Here is a 19,223-nt window from a genome sequence, read left to right on the forward strand (position 1 = left end):
GCAGTGCAAGCCCAGCAAAAGGCTGTAAGGAGAACAGGCAGGGGTGTATCCCGGCAGCCAGCCAGGATCAGCTCTGAGAGCAGCAGTCCACCAGGAAAGATGGTGGTAGGGCTGGAGAAAGGGTAAACTGAGCCAGCGGGAGGGATTCCTGACAGCGGCAGGATAGAAGGGATGCATCTGCCTGTTTCTGCTCACTGACGCAGTGAAAAGCAAGAACCTCTCCCTCTTCTGCATGCTCCAGTCTGGGGCCTGTCCTCCTGAACTGCTCTGTGCAGTTTCTGTACAGGTATCCAGGGCTATTCAGAATAGACGCAAGGACCAAAAAAATGATCAGAAGGATGACAGGGTGGGCACCCACACAACCTAACCCCTCCAAACCAGCTGCCCCAAAGACCATCAGAGGTGAACAGTGACACTGTTTGCCCCTGCTGCTGAAGGCTCAATGGAAGAAACTCTCTCTGGGACATCGTGCAAACAAGGGGACTGTTGCATCAAAGGGGGTGGGATTTACTATGGGATGCATGGGGGAATTCTGAGATCAAACAAGAGAATTTGGGGACTGTACAAACTTATTATGGAATGTTTTGGAGATTGGCCAAAGGAAGAGGAAGGGAGGGGTTGAGGTGGGTCAGGGAGGAAAATGGAGGGCGATAAAAGGGGCCAGCTGCCTGCAAGCACTCTGCTGGTCAGTACTCTTGTCTTGCTGAGCCCTGCATCTGATCACCTCAGTCTATCCCATCTTCTTATACAACTCTAATCCTACGTGTTTACAGTGTAAGTTTGTTCTCTATTCCCTGTGAGTGTGTGTGGTCCTCTGGCGAATGTCAAGCTGGACTAGATGTTAAATGAGGGGGTGTAGATACCAGGCAGACCATGGGTCTGACCAGTAACACGGAGACTCATGGGATGGGGCCAGATACCAGTGACCTGTGAAAGGGATTGCCCTGAGCATCGATACTTAGAAGCAGGACCTGGCTGTTCATGCTGTCTGTGCCCATGAACACAGCACTCCTCTGTCTGTGCTGAACTATTCGTGGTTGGCCATGTCTGTATGGAGCGTGTGTGTGTGTGCACATGCGTGCGCACGTGCACCTGTTGGGAATTTGCACTCAGCCTTACCACTGGCAGGACTGGGAAAGAGAGGTGAGGACCAGCCTCTCATCTTAACCAGCCCAGGAGGGAGGGAATCCCTGTGTCCTTCAGCCCACCAGATCTGGCTGCCCTTAGGTCTGCAGTAGGTCGTCATCCCTATTCCCTTTTCCCAGCACTGGTGTAACCTGGAGCACACAGCAATGCCAGGCTACCTGATGTTCCAGATACCAGCTGAGGGGAAGAACGCTCATGGGGAGATGTACACCCCAGGAGAGATGCCTGACCCACAGATGGGTCCCTGAGGCTCAGCCAGCTACACTCACCCGCATGTTGGGATCGTCCAGAGAATGTCGTGCCCGCATGATTGCCTCCTCTGAGACCCGTGTGTCCCCGTTAGTCTGGATCTCCAGCACTGCCATCTGGGGAAGAAGGAGTGCAGCCATGTCTGCACGTGGCCAAGCGTTGGGTCAGTCCTTGAAGGCTTCCCAAAGGGACATCCCACGGCAGGGTAGCAGCTGTGGAGCTCCTCACCAGGGCACACAGCCCAGCCAGGCTCAGGATCTCCTGGGCTCCCCAGTGCTCCCCAGCCACTGCATCCCTGCCCTCGGGGCCCATTTCTCACCTACCGCAGCTCTCCAGGCTGCTCACAGGTTCCCGGCAGGGTAGACATGGGAGGCTGCTCCCTGGGCACCATGCAGACAGCACCAACAGCCCCACAGTCTGCCCGGGCAAGCTGTGCTTGGCAGTGCATGTCCTCCTGGAGCAGCACAGTCTGTCCCTGCCCCCTGTGTCATCCCCTCCCAGGGCTGTCACAGCCCGAGGAGGAAGAGGAGGCACCAGTAGAGATGGCCAAGAGGCACCAGCCGGGCACAAAAGAGGTGAGCTAATAAGCCTATTGCTGCACCCAGGGCAGGGTAGGCCAGAGCAGCAGAAAGTGTGCTGCTGACTCCAGCAGTGATGCCTCCATTGTTGCAAGGGATCCCCAGCTCACAGTGAGATTTGGAAAAGGGCAAGGAGACTCCTTGGGAAGCTCCCCAGACCACTGTGATCCCCAGCAGGGTCAGCAAGAACAATCCTGCCCTGTAACCAGGGGTCACTGCAGGTTCCCAGGCACTGAAGCCATCCTGCTCCGTACCTCCAGTGCACACATCCCAAAGGAGAAGATGTCCACAGCAGTCCCGTCAGCCTTTTCTGCAAAACCAAGCCAGAACCACATCAGGCCAGAGGTACAGGCCACCACCCACTAACTCTAGGAACAGCCCCCTGCACCCTGCCTCATCCCTACAGGCATGTCTCCCCGCACACCCCTGCCCTCACCCCAACTAAGCCTGACCTTCCTCTGCCCACGCCACTGCTCATGCCTGCTTCCCCCACCCCAGCACGCATTTTCTCACAGTTCCCTGCACAAAGCTTTCCCATTTATTCCCCTCAAATTTGCCCCCAAAAACTCAAGGCGGGGATCACGTCATGAGTTTTCACAGGGCACAAAGATTCTTTACTCCTTTTTCCCTAATTGTTGTAACATTTTACATGCTTTTGAGTGTTCCTGAGCCATAAGCTGACCTTTTCAGAGCTATCTGTGGTCATGCTGAGATCTTGTTCCTAACTAGTAATTGCTAATGCACAGCCCATGCCCACATAGGCACAGGTGTTTTTCCCACTTGCATAGCTCTGCACTGATCAACACTAAATTTTACCTACAATGTTATCATAGTCATTATTATCACATGATTTTCTGTGACTCATGGCCAACAGCTTTAGTTATGAAGGCACTGAATAATTCTGTATTGCTGCAAACATACCGACCCCACGCCTCACACAGAACCCCCCTCCAAGTCCCTCTGGGCACCCATGCTGCCCACACCCCCCAACAGACAGACCCCACACTCACGGCCGTACTCCGGGGGGAAGAAATGCAAGTTGCGTAGCTCTTCCCTCTCAATCCTGATGGGGCTTCGCAGGTCATCCGGGAGGGCTGTGTTGGGGAACAAGAAACGTTCTGCATCACAGCTCTTCTAAGCTGTTTCCCCAGGGCTGCAAGCACAGACGGGTGCTCCGAGGTAGCTGGGATTTCTGTGGGCAGTCCTGCCCATGCGGACCAGCCGTGGGGCACTCGCTCCCCCAGGAGACCCCTCTGCTCCCACGATAGGAACAGCAATTCCTTGAGGGACAAAGGTCCCCCCTGCCTGCAAAGACCATGACTGCTCCTCTGCCACAATGCCTCGGGCCCACAGGGGAGAAAGTTCGACCCAGTAATGGGACTCATGTGGTGGGAGAGGTGCCAGAGGGACACTCACCGTTTGCAAACACCCTGTGCCAGACTGCCGGTCAGCGCCGATCCAGAAGTGGATGAGTAAGAAGGCATGGAGCAGAGGACACAAACAGAAGAGAAGGTAACTCCAAGCTTTGCATGGGCGATCCTCTGAGGGACCCTGCAGCTCTCACCTCTTCTGCCCAGCCAGAACCCCCTCGGCACACCACCCTGCATGACCCTCCCCAGCCCCTCGGCAGGCAGCTTACTCCTGCTGACTCTTCTCATCAGCGCTCGGAGCCACGGGCCAGCGAGGGCAGCAGCTTCCTACCTGAACCAATCTTTATGAGCCCGTTGTGCTGGATGAAGATGGTATCGCTGGTGAGGTTGCCGTGGATGATGGGAGGCTCACAGGAGTGCAGGAAGCTGGGGAAGCACCAAGCTGCCCTGAGCACGTTACCTGTGCCCAGCCCAACGAGGAGCGGACAGCTGACGGTGCAAGTGATGGCAAGCTTACCTGAGAGCAGACAGGATCTGAGTGCACCAGCGCTTCCAGGCCTAGAGCAGAGACCAGAGCTCTCCGTCAGACGAGACACCCGTCAGAGCCCAGCAGCCAGATCAGGTCATTCCCAGCTACTACTGACTGGGGAAATCTGCCCTCCACTAGCCTGAGACTGTTACTCAAAGATGGGCCGCATGCTGTCCCAGCAACAACAGTCTCCTTTCCAACCCCTGTTCAAAGAACACCATCAAAGCTGAGAACTCATCCTTATGGGCAGACAGAGCTCCCCTGAGCCCCCAAACCCCAGTGGGAGCATGGACAGACACAGCTTTGGTTGTGGGGTCCATGTGTACGGTTTTCTCTGTACACACCAACAGTGAGTCTCAGCTCTAGGAGTACCTAACTGCACTGGTGTGATACTGAGCTCAAACTTCATGGCAGGGCTTGCAAGGTCAAGCACGGGGACCCTAGAACGGTCACCCAGCTCCTCAGTCACAGACAGCTGAGACCTGCCTGCAAAACCATTGGTCAGATCCATCCTGAGTGGGTTTGCTGGTGAAACTGGTCCCTTCAACCCAAGTAGTAACCTATCCACAAGCCCACCGTCCCTCACTGAGGGTGATGGAGACGCAGGCCTCCTGAAGCATGATGCAGCCCCAAGAACCTCGCTGCAGCAGCTTCCAGCAGGTTCCCCACCCTCCGGGTCAGATCGTGACAGCGGGATCTGTTTCTGGGCTGTCCTGGGGAAGTTCTACTCTTGGTCCAGCCCTTACGAAGATGCCATCTCCCTGCAGCAGGGAGTCCCCGGATAACTCAGGAAGCAACGATACACACTTGCTCTGCCTTATCAGAGACCAGAGACCCTCTCTGTGCCAGCAGACACAGAGCTACCCGCTTCACCTGGGACACCCTGTGCCTGCTCCCAGGGAACCTACCCTGGCATTCATGGCCTTGTGGTTTTTCTTAGTTTTCTTCAGGAACTGTTTCAGGCTCCCTGAGGACACGTATTCTGTGATGAAGATGACCTGGCAGGGAAGAGAGGCGTCAGCTTCCCAGTCTCCCTGCACAGCCAGTGCTGTGCACAGCCCATGGGCTGCACCAGCTAGGAGCACGCAGCCTGTGCTAGCCGCGCACATGGGTGAGAGCGGGCTGCTGGCAGCAGAGTCACGGAGAAGGAAGGGGAGTCCCGGGGAGCAGGGTGAGGAGCAGAGCTGGGATCCCCACCTGGTTCCCACCGGCATCCCTCCCCCAGCCCGGGGATCCCCTGGAGACTTTGCCTCCCTGAGACCTCCCTACCCGCGCCTTCAAGTCTTTCACATCCAGCCAGTATTTGTGAAGCTTTACTATGTTGGGGTGATCCACAAGCACCAGCTGCTCGAACATAGTCTTGATCTTCTCCTGCGGGCAGAGAGAGGACAGGTGAGGTGGCAGGTCCTGGGATGTGGCAGGACACCTCCAAGAGCAAGGGAACCTGGGACTAGAGAGGAGGCTGTGCCCTGGGTCACAGGGAAAGCTGGTTTTGGGGTACAGGGGACACATGGAGCTCTCTCTGAGAGAGAAGCCAAGGGAAAGCACAATGCCATGAAGACAGGAGCACAGCATGACAGGCTGCAATTAGCACTGCTGACTGACGTGTGCCCACGAACAGCAGGGACTGGCACTGCTGCCCAGGAAGGTGCAGCGGGCAGTCTCGGGGGAGGTGGGCACAGTCCCCGCTGGGGAGGGATGGCTCACCTCGTGTGCTTTAAAGGCCTTCTTGTCAGTGAAGAGCAGCTCGTTCCACACCACCTCCACGCCCTCCTCTGTGTCCATGGCAAGGAAGGTGCTCTGGATGCCCGGCATGTTCCCCTGATTCACCTGCGAGGAACGGGAAGGTGTGAGACAGCCCCGCTGCAGCCCTGCCCCATGGCTCCTGGCCCCACCGGAGGAACGTGCTGCATGGACATGGGTGGTCTCTGCTACCACTCTTGCGGAGGACTCCAGCCCACAGGAGGCTCTGGCCAGGAAACAGTGAGCAGAGCAAACCCCCAGCCTGCTGCCTGTTCTGCCCTGCCCTTGGGACCTGCCTGCTTGGGAGCTGAGGCATCGCAGCAGCCAGCACCGTTTCTCCAGGACATGAGGGGACAGGAAAGAGCCAGCAATTCGGAGCAGTTCCTGTGCCAGCCCCTCTCGACTCTTCTAGCCCAGTGAGAAGCTGGTGGTGATGGTCACCTGCCGGCTCTACTCCCGCATGCAGATGGGGACCCCCATGTGGACCCCACTTGCTAGCAGCTGTGGGGGAGCCACCCACACCCATGGCTCATGGTCACACTTGTGATGGACAGGGCAAATTAGAAGGTCTAGACAAACCAAAGCCATAACATCATCTCTTTTAACGTCCCGAGGAGACTGGGGGCAATTCCCCATGCCCCAGAGTCTGTCTGATGAGTTCCCGTCCCCAGAGATGACAGAGCTGCGTCCCAGGACCCACCCCATGGCAAGCAGCTCTACAGACATCACCTCCACAGGCCACGGACACAGCCATGGCAGCCCCATCCCAACGCTGGGTCTCTGCCGATCCTGCTGGAGGACAGCACCAGATCGCTGGTCCCCAGGCCAGCCAGGACCGACGGGGTCCCGGCTCCAGCCCGGGTAAAACCTGCTCAAAAGGCACCCAGTTCTGATAGGGGCTTAACAGCACAGAGACACCCCCGCCCCAGGACCAGGGGGTCCTGCCTCCCAGCAGCAGTGCCTGCTGCATCGCAAGTGGCCGTCTGCACCAGGCTCTGCGCGGTTGCTGCTCTCACTCTCCCCTTGCAAAAGCTTCCCTGCACGGGAGCAGGCCTGCAGCCCCTGACCTGCCCCTCACCTCCTCCAGCGGACCTGGGGAGAAGCCTGGGGCCGGGGCTGGGACCATGGCGGTCCCCCGCTTCAGCCCTGCCAGCTTGGGCAGAGGCAGCACTGCCCGCTCCCGTCTGCCATGCGGCAGGAGCAGCAAGGAGCTGCCGACAGCCAGATGAAAAGGGGGATTGTTCTGCTGCTTCCAGGGGCAGGTACGCAGCATCCCATCGCTGGAGCTCGGACCGCTGCAGCACGGGGCAGCTGTGGGCACAGGCGCAGGCACGCAGCACCCCCGGCTCATTAGCAAGGGACAGACGGGCAGCTCATGGCCCAGTTCCTGCTGCGGATACACAAAGCACCTCTGTTACTTGTTCTCTCCACTTACAGGCTCCACGTGCTTCGCACAAAGCCCAGCACGGACAGCCAGCGATGCGGCCAGCTGGCCTCGCTGACCACAGCTTTCCCAGCAAGTCCCAGCAGCCTCCTGGGGCTCCCAGTGCAAACACAGCCAGCACAGGAGTGCCCAGCAAGGGCACTGCTGGGGGACCCACTGCCGGCGGGCGGTGGGGAGACAGCTCAGCCCTTACCCGGCTTCTCCCACAGCGGGGCCGTCACGCCAGCCGCTGTGAACCCCAAGCCGTGGTCCTTCTGGAGAGGCAGATGCTGCTGGTGGAAAGCAAGGGTGGGCTGCCACAGGAGGGACTGCCTGGCCAAGGGGGATCAAAGAGCCTCGGCAGGAGCTCTCAGCAGCCAGTGCCAGGATGGGCAGGTTTCGGTGGAGGCTGTGCCGGGAGGGAGGGAGGGTGGCTGGGGGCAAGCGCTCACGCAGCACGAGGGTCTGCTGGCCACAGAGCACTCTGTGAAGCTGCTCCTCCGCCTCTCCCCAAAAGTGCCACTGAAAAATCAGGTCATGGTCTTGAGAAGAATCCTGTCCTGAAACCAGTGAGTGGCCACAAGGCCGAGAACAAGGAGTCAAACGGAGAGCACGGACCTGAACAGCCTTTTGGTTACCACAAGGACATGCAGGAGCAACAGAGCTCTGCATGGAGGTTACTGATGCCCAGCTTGAAGGCACAGCCCAGTCTGAAAACCTCAGGTGCCACCTCCTCATCTGCCTCGTTGCGGGGCCACAATGTGCCTGCGGGCAGATACTGAGCCTACAGCAAGACCCAACCTGCAAGGCCACTGCACCCCGTGCCTCCCGTCCCCACACCTGGATGAACTGGGTGGCTGCCAGCCCCCTCCCATCCCTGGGCAGGCAATGCCACCTCCCTCTTGCTCAGAGCTTGACGTAAGAACAGCCAGGCTGAAACGGACCGGCCGCCTGTCTGAGACTGACCCACAGCAGAAGCCCAGGGTCGTCCCTCTGCCACAGCCTCCCAGCTTTCAACAACCTCCTCTCTGAGCCCAAAGTGGTGTCCTGGTGCTTAAGGCTCTGGACAGTGGATCTGTTGGTATCTGGAAGGCTCTGGGTGGCAAGGAACATCAGACTGGCCTACAGGGGAGGAAACATTCCCTGTTCCGTGCAGACGTGAACGTGCTCAGTCTTGTGCTGAAGGACAATAAAACTGATACTGAACAGCTGTCTTGCACATCGAGCTCTGAGACTGCATAAGTAAATAAATGCTGCATTATAATCACAGAGGTGACTGGGGACAAAAAGAACCAGCCACAGGTCACCTTGATTATCTCACGCCATGCCTTTCAGGGGTTCCCGGCAGCTCTAGGTGCTGCTAATGGTGGACACCACGTGGAACAGGCAAAACTCCAGAGCCGGACTGGGCAAATTCCCTGCTCAGGCTGCTTCCAGAAAGCCTTTGGCAGGAGCTGAGGCCAGCCTGGAGAGATCGCTGGGGACAAGTAAGTGAAGGTTTACAAAAGATCAGATTGCATTTTACAATAAATCACTCCCTTTTGAGCTTTTCACGTCAACAAGGACTGAAAGAGTCCACAGAAAAAGGCTTAGGGATATAGTTCTGGGGCCTTGGGAGAGCAGCTGTTAAACAAGGCAGGCATGGGGCTGGAAAGCAATGGACAGGCATTTCTGCTGCCACTGGCATTTAGACCAGATTTGGAGAAGCAAATAAGGACAAGGTGGGTTGTTACCTTTCTCGGGTCACTCTAGGAGAATGGGGAAAAGGCAGGGCCACGGCACCTGAAGGAGAGGGCACTGTGCCAGTCCTCTGCCTCTCCCCAGACACTGCACTCACATCCTCAGGACAAGCACTTTCGGGCCCCATCTCTCGGCAGGGGCATCCTGCTGCCCTCCTGTGCACCCCAGAGCACCCCTCCACGCCATCTGGACCAGCACACCCCTGCTGCCCGTGGGACACTGAAGACAGAGCAGTCCCAGAGGCCTCCTCCCATGGTGGCCCCGCTCCCAGGACCTCAGCAGGGGAGCAGGATTGGGTCAGACAGCTTCTGGGCAAGGGAAGCGGTCCAGCCCCCAGCACAGCCATGGGGTCTGACCACCAGACCCAGGCAGGTGCCCATGCCCAAGCAGCTGTCTTGCATCCTCATCCCCTGGCACAGATGTGTTTCTCCAGCACCCGCTCTCCCCTCTGCCCTCCTGCCTGTCACAGGCAGGAGAAGCACCCAGTGGGGCTCCAACCCAACAGGCAGCCCCTCTGCAAGGGAGGCCAGTTCCTGCCTGCAGGTACTTTACCCAAATAATTTCCAAAGTTTGGCGTTAAGTTTACTGCTTTGTCTCCAAGGCAGCCCAACAGGCAAAGCCTCAGCCCTCAGCCCTGATTAACGTCGAGCAGCGGCAGGGTCACGTTACCAGCCCTGGCCCCCCGGGACCGTTTGCCACTGCAGAACACACACAGATCCTGCCTGGAAAACCTGGGTTTGGATCGGGTGCCTTACTGCACAGGGGAAGGATAATCTGGAGGTTGCTCAGAAAGGAGGCAAAGGCACTGAAAAAGCTCCCTTTGCCTGGCTTGGCAGGGGCTGCTGGGGAAAGGCAAGCGCAGGCTGTGCCATCAGCCAGGGCAAATGCCGGGAGGGAGGGCGGCTGCCCGAGGCACCGTGGGAGAGATGTGCTGGAGGGCCAGAGCAAAGGGGCAGGCAGGGCAGGCAGGCTGGGAAGGGGGTGCCAGGCAGGAGGCTGCAGGGGCGAGCAGTGGGACGGCGACCCTCACCCCCCCATTCCTGCAGGGTCCCTTTGCCCCCACAGGGCTGTCGGTGCCAGGGCAGGGGGTGAGATGCAAACCAGCAGCGGGGAAGGGGAGGGAAATGGCATGTTTTCTTCTCACACCCTGAGCCTAGGCATTGCCATCACATAACCATCCTGAAAAAGACTACCAAGAGAAACACAGAGGGGCCATTAAAGAGGCCACCAGGAGACACCCAGCCAAGCTGGAGGATACACCAGGAGGCTGACCCACAGCCCCTGTGCATCCTGAGGCTGGAAGGAAGAGGACCAAACCTCTTCAGGGATTTTCTGGACTGCTGCTGAGCCAGAGACCAGGGGAAAGATGAAGTTTTGGGAACCAAAGGCCCACGAATGGACACGAGAGCAAGGCAGCTGCCTGCACTCTGTACGCTTGCCCTGTCCATACCGGAGCCGAGACAAGTTCACTTGCTGAGCTGCTGCCCGGCTCCCGCCTGCCTGCGGCACACAGCCCATGTGGGACGGAGCCCTTCCCCACCCACCGCAGGCTGGCAGCAGCCCTGCGAGCACCCGTGGTCCCACCACCTGCCCGTGGGCTGCAGAGTTGTCCCTAGTGCAGCAGCCACCGCTCCGGGTGCTGCAGACAGCCCTGGGGACAGAAGGCCAGGACGTAAGAAACGGCACCGTCTGGAGGACACAGGGCAAAGCCAAACAGACACCCAAAGGGAGAGCCAAGCAAGAACGAGGAGCGGTTACCTGGATTACAGGGCCCTGGGCTCTCCAGGCTCACCAAGACCCGCTTGCCATGCTGGCAAGAGCACCAGGACCCACCTGGTCATACAGTGACAGTAGACATGTGTTGATGCTACAGGTCACAACCCCCACGCACCTCTGTCAGGGGAGCAGTGCCAGTACTGCTCTGCCACAGAGCAGAAACCCCTGGTTGCTGGTAACGAGAGGAGGGCTAGCAGGACACGAAGAAGGTAGTGCTCATTGCACACACAGTTTACCTGACTCCTCATGACACCACGACGTTATCCCTTTTGGCGCTGGGAACTGGCAGGATTTGCTAGGGCCACAAGGCTGAGTAGGGAACACAATGTGCCTGGGAGAGCACTTTTGCAGTGTAAATCCCAACCCGGCCCTCCGCTCCAGGATCTCATAAGCCTGGGCGACAGTAGAGGCTGTGTCTGGGCTTCTCAAGGGACTTCTGTTCAGGTTACAGTTAGTAAGGAGGTGCTGCCAAGGCATGGGGACGCACCTTAGGTGGCACAGACTGTCCTTTCAGAGCAGTGTGTGCAAGCAGCAGAGATGGAGGACTGTGTCTCTGCCCGGACTCCCTTTCCAGCCAGCTGCCTGAAGCTGGGCTCCCCTTGCCTCCTCCAAATGACGAGTTCCCTGGCTCTGACAGAGGCTGCACTCCTCTCTCTACCACCCCATGCTTTGCAATGTGCAGGGCAGGGGTGACTGTTGGAACACAGAAATAATTTTTTAAAACATGTAAAAGCAAAAAAAATGAACTGACAGAGCTGAGGCCCCACTCTGACACCTGTGCTGCTTCCTCCAGCTTACCCAGGGACAGGGACAACAAACAGCAGTGGCAGGCAGAGCCTGTGTGATCACCGCTGTGCCGAGGAGCAGAAGCTGGAGCAGGTCCCACGGGAGCAGCGGCGTGCAGGCAGCGGGCACCCAGGGGGCAAGGGTGTCTCATCCACAGTCCTGCCATGCACGTGTGATTCTCTGAGTGAAGAGCCGATACATCCCGCTCTCCTGAGCTGGGAGCACGCTGCCCAGGGGCCAAGACTCAGTGGCATGGCTCCAAGCTCTCTGCTTCCAGGGCCCTGTTTCAAGCACCAGACCTGCCACTAATAGCCACTTTGTCCCGGGGGAGGAGGCTGGGACCAGCAGCAGCCCCGAGCAATTATGGAGCAATCTGCTCCTGAGCCTGGCTGGACTGCTAGCTGGATTTCACCTTGTGACAGGTATGCCAAAGGCTGTGACAGAAGAGCTAGCTGGGTGACATCCACCCGTACTGCTGTCTGCAGCCCACAGCAGCAACAGATCAAGCCTACAATGTCCTGTGACTCTGCAGGAGCAGGATGAGGGATCTGCGGTGCCAGATAAACCTGTTCTCTCTGTGTGATCGTGTTACACAATTAGCAGGTGAAGGGAACAGATGAGACGGAAAATATTTTGATTCCAGTGAAGCATTTGATCCTACCTCTCACAAAAACATATTCTCAGCGCTAATTCAGACCAGCGTGGATACAGGGCTAATACGCTACCATCTGGAGAGCCCTAGCTGAGCAGGGATGGTGGCGTGCCGCTTACAGAGCTGGGAGGCAATGGCACGGGTGAGGGTGAGCTCTGCTGTGGTTTCATGTCAGTGCAATCATGGAGAGAATCGAGGCAGGTGCAGGTGAATGGCACTCATCCTGGACAATGCTGGAGGAGCAGTGAACCCCAAAGAGGAGAGAAGGAGCAGAGCTATGGGCAGAAAGCAGAAGTGGTACTCAGCCAGTCAACCAGTAAAAATAACCAGGTGCCCTGCTGCGCTGCAGGCAGACGGAGACGGAGGAGACGGAGGGAGGGAAACAGATTCGCAGCCAACACAGCAGGATGTGCAGTGGCAGAGCTCTCCCATCCTGGGGCATGAGGGGCATCCACTTCATCCAGCCCTTCTCCATGAACTCTCCCTATCCATCCCCAGGAGATCCCTTGCCTGTGAGCAACAGCAGGGAAGTCATTGTTTAATACCTGTAGCCAGGGAGAGGAAGCCTCTCCCAGCAGGACCTGGAGCAGACCTCCTCAGAAACGCAGTCACCGGCCAGCCTGTCCCCTCTGCCTGTGGGAGGGAGGGCTGGAAGTCTTTCCATTCTCTCCACACCCCTGGCTGCCCTTCCCTCTTGCCCAGCAGCTGCCGGTGCAAACACTGTGATCCCTGTTCTCCTTCCACTGCCGAGAAAAAGGGACAGAAGAGTATTTTTCCACTGCCCAGATAAGAGCCAGGAGAGATCCCGCGTGCCGAAGGCAAGACAAGTGTTGTTATTTCCTGGGCATTAGACGTACCATTGCACACACGCGTGGCCTGCGGATGGACGGGGCTGCTCAGGAACCAGCACGGCAGGACATCGGACCCCAGGGAGCTGTTTGCTTTACCCCCAGGGCACTGCATGCCCCTGGGTCAGCAAGTCTGTGGTCAGCCAAAGCTGAGCACTGCCCAGCCCAGGCAGCTTTGCTCCCTGGCTAAACCGCACCTTGGAAATTCACTGGCAGCATCGCTGAAACTGGGGACATGCAGCCAGCAGCCCAGCAGGTTTGCAGCGGGGGTTAGAGAAGGCTCTGCAGAATACAGTAGGAAAGGGAAAGAATCCCCACCACCAGCCTAAACCTGGGCACCAGGCAGGCGAGCAGAGCCCGGATGGGTTGGGGTGGGAGGTGGGGGCAGGAGGTGCCCAAGGACAGGCTGCGTGTGCAGTACCCCATCCCACTGCTACAGGCCCCCAGTGCCCACCAGTCTGAACTGGGGACAAACGCCCAGGGACGGTTGGGCTTTGCAGCACTCGTCCAGAAAGCAATGGGCTGCATTGGCTGGTCATCCAAGCCCAGCTGGAAAACAACAAACAGCAAGCAACCCTTTATGAGTCAGTCGGGAGACCAGTGACCAGTACAAATTAGCCCACTTAACGGGAATTTGGTGTGATTTACCCTGTTGACTGCACCGGGAGGGGGATTTGCCCTCCTGCTGCATTGGCACAGAGCGAACCCAAGCTTAACAGCTAAGCTGTCAGCAGTGCAGTTTCAATGAAAGCTAACAAAACCACCTTGCTGACCAGTATCTGATTGCTACGGGGGAATGCTAAAACACTGCCTTTCATGTGTTTACTGTCAAATGCTAACTTGTCAAATGGAAGAGCCAACCAATGAGCACTTGATCATCCTTTAATCCATTTTGTAACATGACCATAGGACACCTCCCAGAAGTAAAATATAAAAGCCTCTGGGACTGTGTGTGTTCTCTGGTTACATCAAAGAGAAAGGAGAAAGGAGACAAGGGACATAAAAGGTGTACAAGCCTGCAAGACTCACATATAATGTCTGGCCACTGGGAACAAAAATACCTGCATGGGAAAACCAATGAAAGGACAAAAAAAGCTTGGTAAGAACAGGAAAGGGAACAAAACATGGAGAATGCCGGTAATTGTAATACTTCTTTTTCGTGACTAGTTTGGAGGGAGCACAGGAGGAACATCCTGGGAACTGCTGGGCTGCATCTGTTCGGGACATGGTGGAGAAGCTAGAGCAGACAGGTGGTGCCTTAGAAGCACACCAAGCAGCCCAGGAGCAACAAGCTGCAAACAGAAAGGCATTCTTGCAGAGACCATGAATGGAAATAAAAGAGCATGTTACTGCATGAAAAAGGACAAGTTTCTGCACTAACTTTACCACTCGGCTGACGTCACCTCCCTCCCAGCAGTGAGAACAAGGCAGAGGATTGTTATGACTGGGTAAGATCATGAAGGATTAAAGGATCCTTGAAACGGAGAAAGTAGCTCAGGGAAAGCAGATCTGAAGCAAAAGGCAAAACAGTCCCCGCACATCACCCACACAAATGAGAAGGGTAACGAGGAGGACACTAAATCTAGCATGCAAAATCTTGTTTGTTGCCAGACCCTCAGAATCCGTGCTGAGAATAGGACTTCACTGTCTGCTTCCAGCAAAGTTTATCTATCTGTGAGTTATGCCACCTTAGTTCAAACAATTTCATCTTGCTTTCACAAATATCTTCAATCAAAACCACCTGGGGTGCCCCCTCCTATTTGGAGCACAGAGCAAAGCCTTATGATATTCACCTGTCTGATCAGCTGAGGTCAGCAGGTTCACAAGTAAACTCGTCCTGGAAAGTTAAACAACAGCAAACAAAAGCTGTAAAACCAGTAAGGGGTAGAAAAAAATAGATGGCACAAAAAGAAAGAGCTACGTCCTTCAGCTGATCCCCTCTGCTCTGGAAAAGCACAACAAAACTCAACTTCAAGTCCCAGTCTCCTGGGAGGGCTGGCAACAAAGCAGCTTTTAAAAATAACTCTGGTGGCAAATATTAAATAGTTGGATGCTTTCCAAATAATCTATCACAGAACCGGTTATCCTCACTGCAAACTGCAAACATAATTAATATGTAAAAAAAGGGAAGCCCCTTGCACCTCATTATTTTTTCGGTATTTTGTTCTCATTTTCTGATCCGTGGGAACCTACAGCAACACTTCAAAATCTCCCCCGCTTGCAGATTTTTTTAATATCACTTTATTTTCTTTAAATTCCACTTCAGCATTTCTTCTCTTTCTTTCTATTATTGTTTCCCTTTTTCCTTTCTTTCATCTTGCCAGTTTTAGAACTTAAAGCTCATAGTTCAAGGTATCTACTACACATTCAGTTATTAACCCTTTTACTAAACAAGGTGACCAAAAGGAGAGCAATGGACTATTTCAAGTGAAAATGCAACCAGCCCTGTCCTAGCCATCAGCAGCTGTGCTGGAGCTGCCAGCACTGCAAAGCAGAACACCATGTCAGAAGCAATGGCAGAGTTACAAGCAGAGAAGCAACTCTAAAATTTGGTCCCATAAACCACAGCTGAGCTTTGCCACAGCAAACGCGCTCTCATCCGAAGGGAAAAGGCCCTGAGGAATACCAAAGGCAACCCACAGCACGCTCAGTCCAGGACATTCCTGCAGGGAGCACAACAGGCAGAACCGACAGACGGGGATACCCAGAGATGGATGGGAGAGATGCTGGAGAGGTTGTTGAAACAATGGCCCGAACCCACTCTGTGTTACAGATTAATGTGGTGGTACCAGCACTCATGAACAGCAGAGTCAACAAATATCAGCTGGACATAACAGTCTGCTTTCCAAATGGATAAAGGGTTTGCAAAAGCAAAGCAACATGGGTAGAAACAGTTTGATCGTAGTAACAAGGTGCTAGGGTTCATTCAGGAAACTGTATTCAGACAAGGAAAGTTGCAAAACTCTTAACATAAGCAGTAAACCAAGTTTCTTCTCCCTTACCACTCTTACTCCACAGGGTGGGTGGAAAAAGTAAATGAAGTCATCATACCAACGCTGAAAAAAATGCATCTTCCTACATGGAAAAGTCTACAACAGCAGCATTCCTTTGCTGCACTTTCACACTAATAGGAGGGAGAGAAATGGAAGAGGCTTCTGAACACGGGTTGTGCTGACACTGAACATGAAGTCACCAAAGGATTCACATGACTGTTTCTCCACATACGTTGCAGAGATACTGTAAGTGCTTTTATTTCCTGAACTGCGGGTGGAAATCTGTGACTTCATATCCATCATGAATATATGCATTATAAACAGGCAAAGGAAGTTGTGAAGGGAAAGGTTTTCTTCTTTGGTGGGCATGGACAGACCCAGCACAGAATTAAGATCATGGCTATATTTTAGCTGTTGCATCTGTACCTGAAGTGTGGTGCAAGAATGGACAGTGGGGTCGTGAGCTGCTGCTCTGCATTCTCCCAGTGGAGTACCGCTACAACAGCCACATGTAAAAACAAAGGTTTAATCCTTGTGTACATGTAATTAATACATACACATTACCAATTTATCGTAACTGCTTCTCAGCCTATACTACTGAGCATCACAGTTTAAGCGTTAAAACACCATATGGGGTGCTTGCCTCTGCCCACTTCAGCTCTCCAGGCTCCAGACACTGTTCCAAGCCAGGGGCCTGGGCTCCCTGCCTGCCGCAGAGACGGCAGGTCACAGGGAGCTCTCCCACCTCTCTGGACCCATTCTCAAAACAGCGAGACCTTAGTTCAAGCACAGCAGTGCGGATCCCGCACAGGACTCAACTGCTCTGGCAAAAGCAAATTAAGGAGAATAAATAATTACAATGAATCAACAGGATAGTGAGGGAAAATCCCCATTGGTAAAAATACTTGAAGTGCTTACGGCAATCACAATGTATGTTAAACAGAATGGCTGTTCATCGATGTTAGAAGATACCACGTCGACAGCTTACAGACAGCGAACTGTTTTTTCTTCCTGGTACATAACTAAACATCTATGAATTTGCAACTAGTCTCTTACACAAAACTTCCTTCACTTTGCAATTTAGGCAGTGCTACCACTTCCCTGTTCTAGTTCACATGCATTTTGTCATGGCAGCTTTACAGATCCTGGATCCTGAAACCTGCACTTGTTTAACAGGCTGCTCTCCTTTGGGTCCATCACCCGAACGGTCCCTTGCCGAGGGGCATGCAGTCCTGCCTCGGCACAGCAACACGGGCCTGGTGAGCAGCCGGCAGGCTTCTTGTGTTGCCAATGATGTGCTTGCAGCGCTGTAACTCATCGCTGTGATGTGCGACTGTATCACAAACCACCAAGACTCGGGAGCGTTCCTGCCACTGCCTGCTGTCCTGCAACACTCTGGAAGGGCCAATCCACCCTCCCTACCTCTCTGGCAAGAAAAAATCCCTGCAGATGGATAGCATGGCACAGCGACCAACTACCAAAACGTATGCATGGAATTGTCACTGACAGGGCTGCACTCCACATTTCCACTTCTCCCATGCACTGCACAGGGGGACAAACCTCCAGGGGCCAGTTTCAGCCACTGCAACACTGCTCCAGAAAGCTCCCTCATCAAAATTAAATGTTAAAATACACATCATTAAATGTCACCATTAGGTCAAAATAGATGGAGATTGTTCAAATGAGAAATGACCTCCAAGTCATTTCTTTGCCAAGGACAGCTAGGGGTTTCAGGCTGTTTTGGTGGGTCACAGATTAACACATGTCATCCAAGAAATGCGTGAAAAAACATAATGCAACTACAGGTCAGATGCAATTAAATTACAGGGCCTTATCCAGTACATCCACCAAATGTTTCCACCCTGATGCTTGTTTCCAACACACACTGGAGGTCATTTTAAGTCTGTAGGTCTAATTACAGGAGCAGCAGGGTATCCTCAGTCAAAAAAATAGTTTCCACACAGCTTTCCTCACCTCTTCAGCTGTCCCGCAGAGCCACCCTGGCAGAGGGACCACAGGAGAGGTAGGGGTCCATCTGTCAGCTGTGCCTGTACTGTTACCCCACATCTCACCTGCAGCATGGAGGGTGGACTGCAACGCCTGCACCAGCAGCCAAAGCTTGGTCAGGTGCAGGGCACAGACAGAGGGACGGCTGATGATGGGCGCCAGGAAAGCCCGTCCCAAAAAAGATAGAGGAAACAACACAAGACAAAGATACAGCTGGCTCTGACACCTTGGATGTGCCACCTTGATATTTTGAGAGCACCAAGGACGAGCAGGGGAAGGAGCCACGGGATTCTGAATGTGGTGTTGGGTCCTGGCACTCACCACATGGCATGCACACAGCTGCATGCACACCATGGGACAAGGCTCAGGCACCAGCCATGCGGCATGTACACCCTGATGCAAGGCCCTGATGTAGAGGAGATGTGTGGCAGAGGTGGTAAGATAGTAGGAACAGATACTGAAGGATGATGTGTGGGTGGAGAAGCACCAGAAAGCAGAGGGACACAAGAAAGGCAGGTGCTGATGGCACTGACATTAGCAGGTTATTAAGATCTCAGCAAAGCCCAGACAGGGAAAACAGCCTAAAACATGGGCAGCATGTAGCCAGACTAGAGCACTATGGAGTACGGACAGGTCATTAACAGGTTATGGTGAGAAGATAAAGAACAGGATTGGCCTCGGATAGGCCCTTTTACCCTCCAGGAGCTGACTGCCTGCGATGGCTGTCTCTCAGTGCTGTCCCACCCCTGCGTGGGGTCAGGATTCACCTGCTGACTTTGGTCCCTGTTCCTGGCTGCCCTGACAGAGGCAGGGAGACTCAGGCTCCACTTTCAGGGGAGATGGTCATTACACTGATATGGGGGACACGTCTGGAAGAAAGAGGGCAGGGGGTGACGATAGTAACACTGCAAAACCCTGACGGATGCGCCGCAGGAGGGCTGTGCTGAGCCCCTGGCCTGGCAAGATAAGCTGAAACGGTCCCAACCCCCGGTCTGGAGAGAGGAACCGGGTTCTCCAGCCCGGGAGGCAGGGGTGCAGGGGCCAGCCCCCCGTCACGATTTACCCGGCAAGTCCTCATTCCCGCAGGAGCTGCCCGGCCGGCGACCCGTGGTTACCGGCCTGCCACCCGCACCGCTGCCACTAGGCACGGCTCAAAGACCGAGCCCCGCAAAAACCCTCCAGGACCGGGCTCTGGCAGCGCCCGGTCTCCCTCCCACAGGGCCCGCGGGCCGGCTGCGAGGGGGCGGCCCCGCACGGCTGGTCCCTCGGGCATCGGTGCCCTCCGCTGCGGGCTGCACACCCGGGACTGTCCCGCTCCCTCGGGGCACGGCCCGGCTCCCCGCACCGCGGCTCCTCGCACCGCGGCACCCCGCACCGGGGCAC

The 19,223-nt window shown here is 55.3% G+C and overlaps 1 protein-coding gene across 3 annotated transcripts in view; it reads right to left on the reverse strand.

Annotated features, from left to right (window-relative positions):
* Window positions 1-18,605, reverse strand: part of NRBP2 (nuclear receptor binding protein 2) — a 28,528-nt gene extending 9,923 nt beyond the window's left edge. Inside the window, exons 1-10 of one of the 3 annotated variants that reach the window (XM_010566786.1) lie at window positions 18,536-18,605; window positions 5,580-5,702; window positions 5,142-5,243; window positions 4,781-4,870; window positions 3,861-3,901; window positions 3,675-3,769; window positions 3,390-3,413; window positions 2,984-3,067; window positions 2,228-2,283; window positions 1,416-1,511 (exon numbers count right to left, since the gene is read on the reverse strand). In XM_010566786.1, the coding sequence (XP_010565088.1) occupies window positions 1,416-1,511; window positions 2,228-2,283; window positions 2,984-3,067; window positions 3,390-3,413; window positions 3,675-3,769; window positions 3,861-3,901; window positions 4,781-4,870; window positions 5,142-5,243; window positions 5,580-5,687 (696 nt within the window). In that variant the 5' untranslated portion in view covers window positions 5,688-5,702; window positions 18,536-18,605. Of the gene's footprint in view, window positions 1-1,415; window positions 1,512-2,227; window positions 2,284-2,983; window positions 3,068-3,389; window positions 3,414-3,674; window positions 3,786-3,860; window positions 3,902-4,780; window positions 4,871-5,141; window positions 5,244-5,579; window positions 5,703-18,535 lie in introns of those variants that run through there. The other 2 variants (XM_010566787.1, XM_010566788.1) reach the window with 2 other exon arrangements.
* Window positions 18,606-19,223: the final 618 nt, after the last annotated feature.

This window comes from Haliaeetus leucocephalus, unplaced genomic scaffold (assembly GCF_000737465.1).
Source record: "Haliaeetus leucocephalus isolate CR32 unplaced genomic scaffold, Haliaeetus_leucocephalus-4.0 Scaffold218, whole genome shotgun sequence".
NCBI classification, from domain to species: Eukaryota; Metazoa; Chordata; class Aves; order Accipitriformes; family Accipitridae; genus Haliaeetus; species Haliaeetus leucocephalus.